The sequence below is a fragment of the Meleagris gallopavo genome, chromosome 10 (genome assembly GCF_905368555.1).
Source record: "Meleagris gallopavo chromosome 10, MGAL_WU_HG_1.1, whole genome shotgun sequence".
In the NCBI taxonomy this organism is placed as follows: Eukaryota; Metazoa; Chordata; class Aves; order Galliformes; family Phasianidae; genus Meleagris; species Meleagris gallopavo.
In genome coordinates this window covers 5,560,361-5,576,855 of record NC_139413.1, presented here as the reverse complement: position 1 = coordinate 5,576,855, position 16,495 = coordinate 5,560,361, and the positions used below count along the sequence as shown (strand labels likewise).

The following is a 16,495-nucleotide window of genomic DNA, read 5'->3' as shown; positions in this document are numbered from 1 at the left end:
CTTAAACATTTCTTGACAGAGGAAGGAGCATTAATCCCAACATCCTGGCCAAACTGCAACATGGGCAATTATATTGTACTCCTTTAACACTCTCACAGTGGCATACATTGGTGTTTTCCACTCCTTCCCATAGTGGAAATGGCTGCACTGCCACAGGAGAAACCAAATCCCCTGTGCTGAGCCCTACAGTGGTACTGTCAGATATCACTCCATTTTCCCTGCCATGGTGTTCAACCCCAGCACATTTCATATTCAGGCTTCTACCTGTACAAGCAACAGGCCCTCACTTAAAAATCTGCCTACCTGCTTTTGGCTTCATCTGAATTTTGCAGTTCCCTGCTTTTCTGAAGAGGTGCAACACGCTGAGTGGATGGTGCACCTGCCTTTGATGCATTCTCACAGCAGCAGAGCCAAATATAATAAAACACGTTGACCGCTACTAAGGTAGAAAAGGCTTTTGTTTGAAGAGCTTCAATTCCAACTGTTCTGTTTCCTTCAAGGAAAAAAAACAAGAAAAAAAACCCCAACTCCTCTGTTGCACCAAAATCATCTCCTGGCATTTCTGACCAGCACACATGTTGTTACAATTATGACTGGACTGCTTGGCTCCGGCATAGGGGGAATGTTAAACCGGCACACTGGCACCCATCAAAACATTTGCAAATTTCCAAAGTGGAACTGACACCATGGTAGTGGTTTATATCACACGTCAGAGAAAGGCTTCATAACTCAGATCAAACAATTTAACTCTTCGGCTTCCTGCCTAGAATGAGCAACCAAATGCTAGGCTGCCTATTGTTATTTCATGTGGCCGTTTCATATGGCGTGCAGCCAGTTCACTTCATTTTGCAAGCTCAGAAGTTAAATACAGAGAGAACTGGCCAGAACTTCGATGAGAGACTAGTGAGAGAACAGAAACTGCTGATTCTAACAATAACATCTTCCCAAGAGGCAGAAACAGCACCAGCACTATCAGCATGGTACATGAGAATTTCCCATCTTTTAAGCCTTTCTAATGGATATAAGCTTACTCTGTTTCAGAAAACTCATATTATTGAGTAGTTATCAGAAAGATCTTTGGATTTCCAGCTTTCCACCTTCTTTTGTTTGGAGGTATTCAGACAATAACCATATTGGTAATAACATCAAGGTGCAATCAGTAGGCCTATTTCAATACATTAACCTAGCAGAGACCCACAAATTATAAGCCTAAGTGTCTGCATTTGTACCTTGTAAACACCATTACAATTCAAATCTTGTCAGATGCTCTTCTTTATGCCACTCGATGAGCTGAATATAACTCGTAATGAGGAACAGACTTACCCAGTAAGACTTAGGATTCTCTCGAGAAGCAACTAGGGACAGCTGCAAAGGATGGAAACAAGAACAGTACAATTAAATTACTATTGCACTTACCAGTAACCAGCTTTGAAAACCATAATCAGGTTGCTACAAGCTGCTCTGCAACTGCAGACAGGGCAAAGGAAGCCTGTCACCATTTTTTTTTCAAAATGCAATCAAATACTTGGTTGTTAGGCCAACTTTTTTTCAGCAAAATATCAGGGAAAGAAACCTATCAGCAACACAGCAGTGTTTCCTGTGCATCTCAAAGGTTGTTATAGACTTTTCCAACTTTAATCAGTTCAAATCATGAGAGTTTTCTCTAGAAATATTTATCCTCCTTTCCCTTGTGTATGGGAGGCACCAGTAGCGATTTTTCACTGCTGTCTCAGACCACAGACAGAAGACAAAACTCCTGCCAAGTCGTATCCTGCCATGTCTTTGCCCCATACATTTTCATACACTGGAACAGCCTTCTTCAAGGTTTTACTTTCACACAGAGGAAACTTGCCAAGGGACGTATCTGATTCTGTCATTTATCACCTCCTGTGGAAAAACAGTCTTGGATATGGGTATTAGTATCAGATATCAAAACTGAAAGCAAATACACCATGTAGAAGATGCACCAATTTATTAATAGAATAAAAATGAAATGTAGTGACATATTTGTTTCCACTATTAAAGCCACAGAGACAATTAGTGTCCCATTTATACACTTGATGGCATCATTCAATAACTCATTCATAAACTCTGACATGTTCAGGTCAGGTATTACAGAAAACATTGCCACAGTGAAAGCAGCTTTCCTCTATTACAAAGTGGATAGCTACAGTGTCCCCAAGGTTTGCAGCTGCATCAGTCTCTACTGGAGGCTTTCATATGTCCTCTGTTCTAATTCCTGAGACTTTCTCCACCTGGAAGAGTTTTCTAAAGCCTTTCAACAGCAACAGAGAGAAATAGCTCAACTTCTTGTGGGGTACAAACCCACTCCCCAGGCAACAGAATGCATTGATCATTACAGGAAAACGGGCTCCATTCCAATATGCTGTGGGAATTATTCATTACAAGGTCCCTGCTGATTATTAGCATTTTGAGGCAACAATGATAGAGGAAAATGTTTGCAATGGAATAGTTTTAATCATAATTCTGTTTTCTTCGTTTCTACTTCTGCATCATACATTCTGCCACGTCTTAAATTGTCACCCACTATTTTTGTTAAATCATAGCTGCTGTGAGTTCATAGACAATTCACTATCAATATAGAGCTTTGTGTGATCTAGCACTATCCGAAAGAAACAGGAAGCAATAAATAGGAAATATTACAATTAACTTTGCAATTCCCCCCAATATATAATTATCCCTTAAATCAGGTACAGGAAACAGTATAAGCTATGAAGATAATTAAAATATACACTTGGGTTTCACTGGATTAAAACCGTTGAAAACTTATCCCTTATGGATACAAAGGAAGATAAAAATCCTATTGCATCTGTCAGGGGACAGAATGTGTCTACAGACTGAATAATTGGCAAAGCTTTCTCCTGTAGATACATATCTCTTGCACACTGTTTGGAACAGGTATCTGTGATACTGATATGCAGAAAAGCCCTTGGAAAAAAATTCTGTTGCCTCCAAGTGTCATATGTGGAAGGTATAAAATTCCATGAAGAGCTGGGCATTAGAATGTGAACGTAAGAGAACAAAATGATAAGGACAGATGGTGAACCCCAAAAGAGGTCTTCCTGAAAAAGAATTAAAAAAAAATCCTCTAAAATGAAGTGCATATTACTGGCACCGCAGAAGCCCAGAGATAACATACAGCCCACAAGCCTGCAGAGAGTATCACATCCATAACCAGCTGGCTGAAAGTAGTAGTCATGTAGCAGAGCAAGCTGGGGAGTCTCCAGGAGTCACATTTACTGCCTGAGTCTGGTTGTCCATATCAGAGAGGGATTTGGTACCGGAGTTTTCAGACACCAACTGTTCAGAGAGAGCAGGAGAAGCAGCAGCGTGGTTAGCATGCTCACTCTCCTTTGTTGTAACAGTGGGAGCTGAGTTTTCTTTAGCTGTCCCAGCACGATTGTGTGACTGGCTGGCTTGTCTCCCTGCTTCTGCCTCCTGCTGCTGCAGCATCCGCTCCACCTCTATCTCAAGTTCCAGATTTTCCTCATCTGCCTCCACTTCCAGCTGCTGCATTAACTCCTCCAGCTTCCTGGCCTTGCGGAGCTCGTTCTGCTGTATGATCGTGCACAGGTGCTCTGTGAGGTGCTCCTTGATCTCTGTCTTGTGTTGGAGGTCCAGCTTGGCTGCCACGTACTCCGACTCAGCCTTATCATACCGCTTCCTGCAAAACCAGCATCATTTCTCGTGGGTTAGTTCTCAAAGCACTTTGCAATCTGCCACACGGACAGACACTTTAAGCATCCCTGAAATGCAACGTGCTCTGAATGCATTATGCCAGCTGTTTCACGATGTGCTGCTACCTTAGTTTAAACGGCGGGGAGGAAACAAGTACAAATACTTTAAGCCATCTTCTTTTAACACATTGGCCTCCATTGCTGCTACACTGCAAGAGTTAATTCGCTTGTCTGAAATACAGAGATTGAATTGCAAGCAAGCATTTTTACCGCCAGTTTTAAGAGATGCAACACTAGCAGGAGAAAGAAACCAGCAGAAGTTGTAGTGTTTTCACACTTCAAATGAACAACTATCCAGCAAACTGCAACATTGTAAAACAGTTTTGAGTTTTTCTAGTCCATTCATCAGCACAAGGGACACAGCTGCTATGATGGTGCTATACATACTTGCACTTGGATCTGATCTAGATGCACACTCTTCTGGCCACCCAGATACACATTCTGAAAGTCACGAACGCCACAGATCAACATAGCATCTGACATCAATAGTGAACACAACTTTTGTGTGGCAACAGATGTAGAATTTCATTGTAAGCATTCCCCCAGCACATACCTCCTGCCAATCTGTGTTTCCTCTCATGGCTAATATAGCCAAGAAGGAAATATTCCAAATATTTATTGAGGTCAACGTATCCCGGATATGCAGCACTTTAATGGTTGGTGTCCATGTTAGTGATGTATCTTCAACTACATTCACTGAAACTGTATATTAATTCTGCTTTATTATTAGAGAGAGAGATGCAATCTTGCTCACCAGGAATGAGAACAAAACAAGAAAGTCAAGATTTCCCTGGGTCAGGTATCCAAAATGGAAGAGCCAACACTATGCTGGAAGCTTCTGCACAAAATTCTGTGCAGAATTTTGGGCCAAAAATCACATATCTTCTCCACATCATAATTATTAAAATTCCATTCCATTCCAGTAACTGTCAGATGCCATCAACCACGTGCTCAGAATTATTTAACACTGCACTTCTTGACCCAGTGAAAAAGATTGGGTTTTAGCCCAAAAATAGAAGCCAAGGCCTGAAAAAATTGCTTTCAAAACTACCACTTAAAAGTAAATTAGCTTTGGCTCATAATGTACAAAAACTACGGCACTGTAATTATGTAACTCACATAATTACAATAAATAAAAAAAATAAGCTTCCAAATCTCTCCCTCACAACAAGATTTACTAAGTCCATCAAAATCACTGTTTCAGAATTTCATCTCCTTTGTCCAACCAATATCCCCCTTGTTACCCTCACTATAAACTGCTTTCCAAAAGCTGGAGCTGGTTGTTACATTCTCTTTTGCTATTAAGCATTTCAAAGAGACACGTTATTAGAAAATTTGGATAAGGACATTTGCAAGAGTGTTTAGCAGTTTCAGAAAGCAGAGTTAAGCCAAAAATACAATGAAACATTTCCCTCTCGAGGACAAGAAATTCAGCATCCATACACTCAGCTACTGAAACTGCAGTTAACCTTAGAAATTTCAAATGATAATCATGCAACCCCAATCTCTATTTTTTAAGCTACTACTGCTATTTTTTGAAGACTAATTACCACACTTATTAGCCTGTGGTCGTCATACAGCAGAATTCTTAAGTAGAAATAGACGTTTCACACACTGAATCTCGAACCAAAACCTCAACCAAACATTTCCATTTTATTCAACGACTACATAAACATGCTGATGTTTATCTACTGATGTTGTGGTTTACCCACAGCTATAAGGGTGTTCCGATTAATTTCTTGCACTTAAGGAACTCATCAGAACCAGAGTGATTAAAGGCACATTGCGGAGGGGGAAAGCTTTCTTTTTCCTTCCATTTTTCATCCCAGTTCCAATAACACTTCAGCAGGATTCTGTTTTAAGCTTAATTGGTCCCATAGATTCTAGCAGGACCAGACCTGTCATCAAAAGGCAAGTTTCCCTGAAATGGACTTTCACTTAGGATTTTTTAAAAAGATCTCTTTTCCCTAAGAAGAAATAAACAACCTTGAAACAATAAAGCAGGGCTTAAGGACAAAGGCACAGTTAAAGCAGTAAGTACGCCTCATGACAGCACGAAGCTGGAAAGCACAGTCTGCAGTCAGAAAACAAACTTCAGTTTCCAGATTTCAAGGGAAAAAACGAGGAAATAAAAAGCACACTTTTACCTCAAGGTTTCTAAGCAGACAGTCTGAGGGGCTTTACATACACATTATTACAGCGACCTAACTCCATTACTGCTTCAGTGAGTAGAAACAACATTTGCTCCCTCTGCTCAGGAAAGGCTGTTCCCTCCTCCTCCCTGCCTGGCACTTACCGGGCATAGGAGTAGTCCAAGCTGGCTTGATCAATGCGGTTCCGCAGGATGCCGATGTCAGCAGACACCATGTCATCTAAAGCTTGTAACTCCTTCTGAATCCTTTTTAGCTTCACTGTTTCAGCTTGATTTCTAATGGATCTGCAAACCGGAAGATGCTTTCATTTTCATTGCAAGCCTCTTTTATTGACATAATGGGCTTCATTACATTTGCAAAGCAACTACTCTCTTTAAGAGGTACTCTAAAGGCTACTCCTTTATGGTTAAAGACTTCTGATCTTAATATCCACAAGGATCTAAAATGTCTGCTATTAATGGACTTCATCAAAGTGATGCAATGACTATAACGGAAGTACCTAAAATGGATTGTGTTCCTTCACTAAGGAAACACACAAGAAGTTGTTGTATCTAAGCAGCTCTCAGCATAAGGAAACAGGAAAAAACCTGGGGGGTGAGTAAGAGGGAGAAGGTATTCGGTCCTACAAATATCCCCTTTCAAAGAAGTCCAGCTAGAAGGGGCCAAAAAGCCACCTAACCTAAGCTTGATTTCCCTGCTGTAAAATCGTTCCCAAAAGTCCTGGCCAAATCCCAGTGAAGTCAATGGAAAGTTTTACCTCAAACACAAAGGACTGCAACCAAGTCTTATGCAACCTTTCTCAGCTCAGCCTGTTCATTCCCAAGTTCTGAAAACTGAATATTGCTAAGAGCAGCAAGCTTCAGTGGACTTCACTCTCAGGCAAACTAAGCAGTTTGCAACAAGATTTTACACCAGGTCACTTTGCAACTGTCATTCTTCTTCAACAGCAAAATTGTGCTTTTCAGCCACTGCTTTACTCCAAAGCAAAGGTAGGAAGTGACACCACCTCTCAGTTGATCAGCTGATGCAGGTGAACAGAAGCAGACATCTTTCAGTACTACTTAAAGCCTGAAGACCTTTAAATCTCAGCTGTAACTCCTTGTCCACTACCTTCCACTACTCCTCCCTCTCCTTATGCCAGCCTGGTGGCATTGTCCCACAGACTTTGACCACACTTACTCGTTGCTTAGAAAAGGGAAAAGAAAACTAAATCTTCAGAATGTCAAAGAGAATCTTCTGCACAGTACTGATATTAATTCATCTTTACTACTCATGAGCTTCAATGGGCAAACATGACACTTTCCTGAGAGAGGACTGTGAGCCAGAAAGCTGTGCATCACTTTCCTTGATTCAGTGCTATCAACTGCTCCAATATTCTTCCTCACAAACCTTGCCTGATTTGCAGTTTTACCTATCTTGCTGGACAACACTATTTATAGTCCGGTCACTGGAAAAACAAGAGCTAACAACTCTAAGAACACATGAATTTCTATGTATTTTAATCAGCCAAGTGTAAAAAACTTCTTAAAACTCGATGGTTTTTTCCTTTCAACACTTTTCACATGCTAGTAAGTCAAACTCAAAATGCTTAATCACTCGTGGCAAGCACAAGGAACTGTCTTTCACAGCTGCTAATTTGTGGAGCAGTACATGGAGAGCAAAGAGAGAGGGAAAGAAGGAGATTCTAAAAGAAGATATGTAATTGGTTGCAGATTGAAAGTAACCTCTTTCTCAGCCTCAGCCTACACTTCAGCATAGGGCCTTACCTCTCAGCAATAGCCTTGGCCAGAAGTGCCTTCTTGCGTTTATTCTTCTCTTCTATCAGCCGCTGCTCTTGCTGGAGGATCTCCCACCGTGATTTTTCCTGCCTGCTCATTGACAAGCAGATCAAAATTGATAGCAAGTTCAATTTGCTCCCTGTCCTCCACACAATACTGATATTAAACACCATGTTTCCTGGAGCAAACTCCAAACAGTCTGAAGGAACAATAAGCAATTTTCTGCAAGAAGTCACTGAGACCAATAAACACTTTCAGATGAAATATGCTGATCAGAACACAAATCATCACATGCAAACACGCTGCTGGCTCCACGATTGCTGGAAGAAAGAGCATTCAACATTTCCTCAGAATTGGATAAGATTTTTCCTATAAAGGTTGTGCTTTACCACTGGGTAGAAGCAGTTCCAATCTTCTTACTAACTGCTATGAGTTATCTGTTCAGTTTGCCAATGCAGCCTCTTTTTTTGAAAGTGCTTTTTCTTATCAGACAGACAATCTGTCTGCTTTATAACAGAGCACTCAGACAATTAAACTGATAGAAAGAAGAGCTGATAAGAATTATAATGAAATTGATTAATGAGGAAAACAAGATTTTCCTTTTATCACAGTGGAAAGAGTTACATGGCTTCCATTTCCTAGGCCACCACAACTACTGAGAGATATAACTGATCCTAGAGAATGGAAGGCAAGGTTCTTGGTGAGAGGGGACAACCTGTGTGAACACAATTGGGTAGGATTAAAGGGAAACAAAACCTGCTTTGTTGCTTTTCCATCCTTCATGCCTTCTGAGAAGTCTCTGTTCCAAGGTCTTGCTCAGTTTAACAATGCCAAAGTAATTCAGCTATGTTTATTTTAAAAACCATTTCTGCACAAGAACATCTCTTCAGACTTCTCACCATTCTATTCCTAAAACCACATACTGAAAAAAATGTTGGACAAGATTTAAATTGGACTGCACAGGCTTGAATAACTTCAGCAGACTCGTGGGTGGTTGTGGCATTGAGATGTCATTTGCTCCCTACACCTTCTCTGCTATGCTTCAACTACCTTCCCCTCACAGAAAATGTATTTTTCACCACCAGTGGGAAGGAGCTGAACAGTCAGTACACCCGGTGAGCACAGGAATAGCTGAGTCAAGTGCAGCTATTCTAATGAAGAGACTGCTCTCTGCAGCTGGGTGATCCCAGCCAGGTTACTGCACAGCCAGCAGCTGCTGCCCCTCATAATGCATCTGTGAGAAATAGGGCATCCTGCCACTGCTCTTGGAACTGGACATAATCTTCTCCAATGGAAAGCACCTTTGGTCCCCTCTAATATCCTACAGGCAGTTTTATACAGGCAAGAGAACCTGTATAACTGGTTCTCACACTAGAACTGTGTGCACTCATGAAAAAAAACAACCCTCACACTTGGATACAGGCAGGAAGAAAAGCACAAAAGAGGTAAAAACAAGTCATCTCATTAAAAATGCCTGGCCTCTGTTACATTTAGACAACAGCTTCCATCTATAGGCTACTGTATGTATTCTGGATGATGAACAAAGTAACTGCCTCATGCAGTCAGACTCCCAGCTGCGTTCCATACTTTTTCCTTTCTCTCTCATAGGTACCAGTCTGATGCTTTGGGGAGAGACAGACATCCCACTATGGGTTAAACAGTGAGAACTCAAATTGTGAAAGATAGAGAATTCTTTAAAATGGAAATTTTTATCTCCTTACCAAGAGATATTAATAAATCTACAGTAATATTGTAATTTCTGTAACTGTGTGCTCCCATTCACAATATATCTACTTTCAAAAGGTACAGCTATTTTCTGTTGTAGATGCTGGCTTGTCTATGCAACGATTCGTCTGAGATTAGATCTTTACAAATCATTGAGCCAGACCTCCTTGATTCACAGTCCCACTGCTATAGGAAATTATTCAGACAGTCATGGTGCTTTTCTGCATGGATTACGTGACAGAATTTGGTACTGAATCAGGTCTAACCCAAATGCCTAGAGATGAAAAGCAAAGGCTCAAAGCAGAGGAAGAAAACATTCTCACTCAAACTTCCCTATTAGAATAAAGGAAGGTTCAACATTCAATTTCACTTTACGGTAAAACAAAACAATAAATCCATACAGAATAAAACCAATCCCCAATTTTACCAACTTACTAACAATTCCACTTTCTTTTTCTCCACTTTGCTGCTCGTCTTTGGAGTGAGGTTCCGGGCACTGTCACTGCCATCACAAGGACCTGCTGGCCTCGCCTCCTTCTGCTGATCTTTGCCGTCATGTTGCCTTTGATCTGCTGAAGAACGATGTGGTGCTGGCACGGGCTGCTGAGGATTACAAGGTTTATGTTTTGGTGCAGACAGCAACTGCTCAGGAGGAACAGAGGCGGCTCCACCCTGCAGTCCCAGCTTCTGGCATTGCTGCTGGAGAGCTTTTTCTCGCTGCAGTTGCTTCCAATTCTTATTCACAGGGTGGGGACGACGCGGCTGCTCTGGGGGCTCAGATAAATCTATCAATGGATGAGGGGGAAAAAGAGAATTAAAAGCAGGCCTTAAAAACAAACACAGACTGTAAATTGGTTACACTGAGTAAACAAACTGGGGCAAAACCAACCTAAGGATAAGACATGTCTGAGTGTCAAGGGAAAGCATCCCGAGGAAAATCCAAGAGCCTGGAAATGTTCTGTTGGTCTAGGAATCGGGGGTTTTAGGGGATGAGAGCATCCGAAACGAGGGGAGGGAGGAAAACGGGATTTGCAGTGGGGGACTGAAGGAAGAACTTCGGGGAGGAGCAGAGGTGAGCCCAGGGGAGAGCCAGACGTAAGGCCACGGGAGGTCCGGCAACTCGGGCTTTATAAAGTGAGGGATAGTGAAGAACACGGCGAAGACGGGCAGAGAGATGCACGAGCGGGCCAGAGGACAGGCTGGCGTAGGCACAAGAGATCGGGCTGAGGGACAGCTAGGAGCGCCAAGGGCCTGCTGGCTGCACCGCACCGCGCCCGGCCCCGCCGCTCCCCGGCCGCACTCCGTACCTCGCTGCAGGCGCCGCAGCTCCTCCTGCGTGAAACCAGCCCAGCCCTCGGCACCGGCCATGGCGCTTCCTCCTTCCGCTCACGGGGCACCGCGCCACGCAAGCCCCGAGGCTGCCCCGCCGCCGCCGCACCGCTCGGAGCAGGCGAACGCCGCGGACAACCCCGACAGACAGCTCGGGGCTTCCATGGCGACGCGGTGGGGGCTTCGCGTTTCCATGGCGACGCGGTGGGGCAAGATGGCGGCCTGAAAGGATGCGAGAAGCAGGCCGCGGAGGGCAGGGCCAGGGCCTCATCTGCGGGACTCCTTAATAAAGCAGCGTTAAAGCAGCAACGCCACGACGCCCCGGCCATTTATAGATCGTAGTTTGGCAGTTTTAGTGAGGTATTTTTCTCTGCAGCATCTCAGAATTGTGTTTTAAGGGGCACAGAAAGCACATCCCTGGGCCCTGTGCAGTAAGGGAGATGTGAGCCCAGGGCATGTGTTCTCTGCCAAATAGTTGCGGAGACCCAACCTACACAAAGTAATAAAGAAATGTGAGATTAAACGTGACAAATGATTATGTCAGTGCTAACAAAGTCAGGCATCCCTTTCTGGGAGGGATGGGCTCCTGATGTAGCAACATTCTCTCTCTAGCCCTGGAAGTGTGCATGTTTTCCAGCCAGCCCAAACTCTGGCTGCTGCTTGAAGCCTACCATAGGTCTTGCAGATGAACCTACCTGCCTTTGGGAAAACATCAGGTAGAACACACACGCCTCAGGTTTAGCTGAAGCAGTCCAGTGGGCTGGAGGCTTAAATACATCATCGGCAATAAAAGGGGGATGTTTTTCAGTGCCTAACAACATCCCTTGTGGTTTCCAATCTGCGAGGGATTAGTCAAGCTCTGAAGAATTGCTGTCTCCTAGAACAAATTCATTATCTGATGGCCACGCATGAGTTCACAATTTATTGCGGCAGCACTTCTAACTGCTCCTGCATGACTAACACATCCCATAAATACCAATCCTACTCAGAGGAGATGGAGTCCTGGGCTGTCACTTGCAGGCAGGTTTCAAACATTTCTGCTGGAATTTGGCCTTTGGGGAGCAGACACATCACTATTTTTCACCAGCAGCTTGGTTTTGGGCCAGGGTGAAACAGAGACATGGCAGACATCCAGTGGAGAAGATGCAGAGCACGTTTATCTCCATTCTGTCATAGACATCACGGGGTCTGTTCACGGTCATCACCAACCAGGGGCTTGAGGTTGCAGGATGGCCCCTTGGGCTGGATTACAGCTTGCTCTGGGAAACTTTACCAAGCACAGAAGAGATCGAATGAGAACCGTAATCTTGCCTTGACTCATATGCTCTCAAAATCCAGGAAGCCCAGATAGCAGAACCAGGTGTCAACTGGAATTTTACGATGCATCAGAGTTGGCCAGTCTCGTAGGACACTTAATTCCCTTGTAGATGCCTGTACTGGAATCAGGAATCTAAATCTGTCTTGATACCTAAATCCCTGCCATAGGCTGTGCCGAAACCACAGGTACCAACTGAACGAGCCTCGTGAAGCACTAACTCCAGACCTCATTCCTGAACCTTAGTTCTTTCTTCTCTTCCAAGTTTTAATGCTGCAAACAAAAATGAAGCACCATATTCTCTTTATTGCAGCAGATATTCCAGGCATAAAACTCCCATGTGTTTTATAGAAAAAGTATAAAGACTTTTGAGTTGTTAACTACAATGCTATAGGCAAAGCAGCAATCCGCTTTAACAGTTTCCATCAGCCAAAGGTTTAATTACCAGCAGTTGGGCCAGCCTTCTCCAGGAACAATTATAACCTAGTGAAGTCACTTCACACGGCATTTACCAGCAGCAGATTCAGAAAATGGAGGCTGTTCGTGTTCCGTGGCTGATTAAAGGCCTGTGAGCTTAACATGAAACTAATGTTTGACACCTATGAAAGAGTATTTTCTAAGCAAACACAGGTTGGACAAGGCTGAATGAAGAGAAAATAGAAACCTTATTTTCCATTCCCACTTTGGGATAGAGATGATGGACAACCCAAACCATACTGAAAAAAGCAATAACCTAAAACTTCCTTTTACATCTGGGGCCAGATTAGACTTTTGTATCATTTTGTGATTCAAGAGCTGCTACCTCATAGGCAGATCTGGTTATGTTCGTGCCTTCTGTGTCTGTTTTCTATTGCCTATTTAGCCTGCTGTCTCCTGAAGCAGCAAGTAACGTGAGATCACATTTTTTTTTCTTCTGAGATTCCCAGATCATGATGGACTTGTCATCACAGACCAGCAACTTTGACTCTCTAGGGCAGACCTCAGGGTCAGACCTCAGGGTCAGTCCTCAGCTGACACTTCAGCTCAGGATGGTCACAATTTGTACCAGGATCTTACTAAAACTGCATTTTTATTTTTCAGAGCCAAATCACCATGTCCAGCCAAACCAGATTAATGTGTGAGCAAGGAGCAAGCCCAGCCTTTTGAGAATTAATTTCTCCTTTAAAGGATGCTTTTCACATTCATGCTATGGAAATTTCTTTTGCTGATTTCAGCCATACTATCCAGGAAGGTTCTGAACCGGAGATAAATAATTAATTCAAGTAATTAACTTCTCAGCAGGCACTGAAAACAAGAGTGCAATTGAGGCCCTCCTCCTCTGCAGCCTGGGGAAGGCAGCTAGGATTTTCCCATGCTCCAACAGACTGTGGATTAGATCGCTGAGAGCATAGCATCAACGCTGATCTCTACATTCAGCTTTTTTTTTTTTTTCCTGGCTAAATACCCCCAAGGACTCTCCATTAAGGAACACCAGACTCAGAAACCAAGGTGGAAATCAGTCTCGCTGAGCCCGAGGCCCTGATCCAAACCAGCACGCAAGCCTGTGCTTAACCTCAGCCATGTGCTTGAGCCACAGCCTTTAACCAAGCCTCACCAGGGCAGTGCCAAGACGCCTGGCTCAGCACCAACGTACCCTAATCCAGCATTGGGAACTTGGAGCTCAGCACCTGGCAGGATAATCATTATATTATAGGATCTCAGCTCTGGGATAGGCTAACAGAGGTGCTGTGCGCCCTGTTCTGCCTTGGCCTCATCTTTCCAGCATCTGTTCTCCTACACTGGAATCAAATGAGCACCATCATTTCTGGCACTACAGCAGTCTTGGTTTTTTGGAATTTCTTAGAGGGAAACAGAAACCCACTTATCTAAAGAGCTAACAGGTGAAAAAACTACACTGGAAGACTGCTTCTTAAACCATAGAAACCAGTGGTTTTCAACATTATTTGATTTGTAGATCTATATGCATTTTGTTGTGAAGAAGTACGCTTTTACATAGGAAATTTAAGGCTGTGACCTTGTCTCCTCTGAACCACCATTCACAGAGCCCTTGGGGGCAATCCTGTGACCCCTACTGCTTGAAACCACAGCTATTTTACTTTATGAGGGCCAAGTTTTACTTCTCAAATCTCAGCAAAGAGGGGGCAGGTACTCTCAGGTTTCTCCTCTCCTTGCAGGACGCTGCACGGCTATGGGGAGAGCAGCTCTAGACCAAAAGAAAGTACTGGAGCAGCCAGGGGCATGGGACATGAAGATGGCATGGGGATGTAGAAGTCCCCAATGCATTTTAGTTTTAGCCTTTGTTTTTCTCCTTAAGAAAAGTCCTATTTTCAAAAAATAAAATCTGAACTGAAAGAAAGCATAGTATGCAATATGTTTTACAAATTCCTACATATACTTCTTGGTAAATTAAAATTCATCCTGAACATAGATTTACCAAAGATTATAAATGTACCACTTTGGATTGCAAAGCCAAAGCTGAGTAGTGAAACAAGTGGAACACTATAGCAATTATTGCTACATATTTTCATACTGCTGAAGAAATATTTTTGCAGCTAATAACTTTTTTAAAGTATCTAATTATCTCTTAATGTCTCTAAGTGAATACTTTTTAAAAACCATGTTAAATATTTCATGATGTTTCTTTAATTTTCCTAACTGTATTGTTCAATGGATGTCATAATTCAAACACTTGTATAGAAAAATTAGAAAGCAATTGCTTTAATTTTAACCACTTGTGTTAAAAATTGTAATCTTAATTGTCAAGACAATTGATAAAACTAGAGATTTGAAGAGAAAATTGTGAAATGTTTGTTAGTTTTGGCCTAGAATGAGTTATTAGAACCGCTACACTAAGAAAATTGAATTCCATCAAACAAACTGATTGTTGTTACATGCCCAAGTGAACAAATTGCGGTTGTTTAGTCTTAATGGGAGACAGTTACAGGGAAGAAGACACGATAGCAGCTTTTAAATACATAAAATGCAGCTGTAAAGAAGCCTGGGGTGGATAAGTGGAGAAGAAAGCTGGATGTGAGGAAGCTCTTCCCAGCACTTAGGGCAGCAAAATGTTGAGAATCAGCTTCAGAAAAGCACAGGGTCTCCACCACCAGATATTTTTAAGAATAAACATCTGTCGAACAAGACAGAGCAGAGGTCAGTGCAGTCCTGGGATAACGAGATGTGGTTTTCAGTGGTTTCAGATGTGTGGATCCCCACACAAGCTCTAAAGATGCAGATCCATAGATGCCCCATGGGTCCAGGCATCCAGGGTGCTGTACAAGAATTTTGACCTCTCTATGTTGAATGACTGTTGCCAGCCCGTTGGAAATTTGTCTTGTTCCCATGACCAGGATGCTTCCCACACCATTCCCACCTCCTCCTTCAGCTGTCACAATGTCATCACTCCACTCACAGACACGGCTGTGCCATCCCTTGTGGCAGCCAGCTTTGCAACAGTCAGCATGGGAAATCATCCTCTTCTAGTGAGGAAGACAGAAGGATGGATGTTTGCCAAACCCAGAGCCAGCCTTATATGATGTGAAAACCACTCCAAATAGAACTCAGTGCCCTCTGACTACTTGCAGAATGCCCACTCATGACCAACAAGTCCAAAATGAGGTAGGGCCACTTCACATATCTCCTTCCAGTTACATGTGCTGGAGATGCTGTCTCCTCACCTCTCCTAACTTGACACCATCACAACTCAGCAACCTGGGGTTACACAACTCCCACTTGCAGGTAATGTGGTGGTAGCCCTCAGGGAGCAATGTGGGATGCTGCTCCCATCCTGCTGTACCCCCCCCCAAGATACTGGTGTACATAGATGTAGCAATTAATCAGCTTGCACTGCTTTGGCTCATTTTTGGCCTGTGGGGCTGAAAAAAACACTCAAATGAACAGCTCCATCCATGGTTTGGGTAGCCAGCTACCAAAAGGATTGAGGATGCCAGCTAAGATTACATGCCCAATGCCAAACCTTGATGGTTTCTCCACAGCAAGCTAAAAAAACAAACAACAACAACAAAAAAACCACCACCAAAACAACAACAAAAAAACCACCACCAAAACAACAACAAAAAAACCACCACCAAAACAACAACAAAAAAACCACCACCAAAACAACAACAACAACAACAACAACAACAAAAGCAAAAAACAACAGAAAAAAGGAGCTCATGATCTTCAGTGAGGAACTGCCATTTACTGAGATGGGAGTTTGGAGGAGGTCTTTAAAGGACTGAAGAACTGCAGAGAGCTTGGTTCTTACCAAGGCTCTAGCAGGTAACTTCCTTTTATGACTTTGGAAAATCATCCCTCCAAGTAGGAGGACCTTCCAAAATGTTCTGATAGAAGCTGCTTTATAGCAGTTTCTCCAAAGGAAGTGTTTTCTTTAGTTAAGTTCTGGCACAACTGCAGGCCTGACTGACACCCTGAAGG

General features: G+C 43.0%; 1 protein-coding gene across 1 annotated transcript; it reads right to left on the bottom strand.

Moving 5' to 3' along the window:
- Nucleotides 1-1,955: 1,955 nt before the first annotated feature.
- GORAB (golgin, RAB6 interacting) lies at nt 1,956-10,797 on the bottom strand. The gene is made up of 5 exons (XM_031554969.2): nt 10,722-10,797; nt 9,854-10,199; nt 7,678-7,779; nt 6,055-6,195; nt 1,956-3,685 (listed from the first exon to the last, which is right to left on the bottom strand). The coding sequence occupies exons 1-5, from the start codon at nt 10,780-10,782 to the stop codon at nt 3,217-3,219; spliced, it is 1,119 nt and encodes a 372-aa protein (XP_031410829.2). The 5' UTR covers nt 10,783-10,797; the 3' UTR covers nt 1,956-3,216.
- Nucleotides 10,798-16,495: the final 5,698 nt, after the last annotated feature.

What these genes read in the sequence shown, in the direction of transcription:
- GORAB (XM_031554969.2), bottom strand. Translation starts at nt 10,782, where the DNA reads ATGGCCGGTGCCGAGGGCTGGGCTGGTTTCACGCAGGAGGAGCTGCGG. An exon ending in GCCAAGGCTATTGCTGAGAG is followed by an intron (nt 6,196 to 7,677) that starts GTAAGGCCCTAT and finishes TCCGGTTTGCAG; the next exon opens with ATCCATTAGAAATCAAGCTG. An exon ending in TTGGACTACTCCTATGCCCG is followed by an intron (nt 3,686 to 6,054) that starts GTAAGTGCCAGG and finishes CTGGTTTTGCAG; the next exon opens with GAAGCGGTATGATAAGGCTG.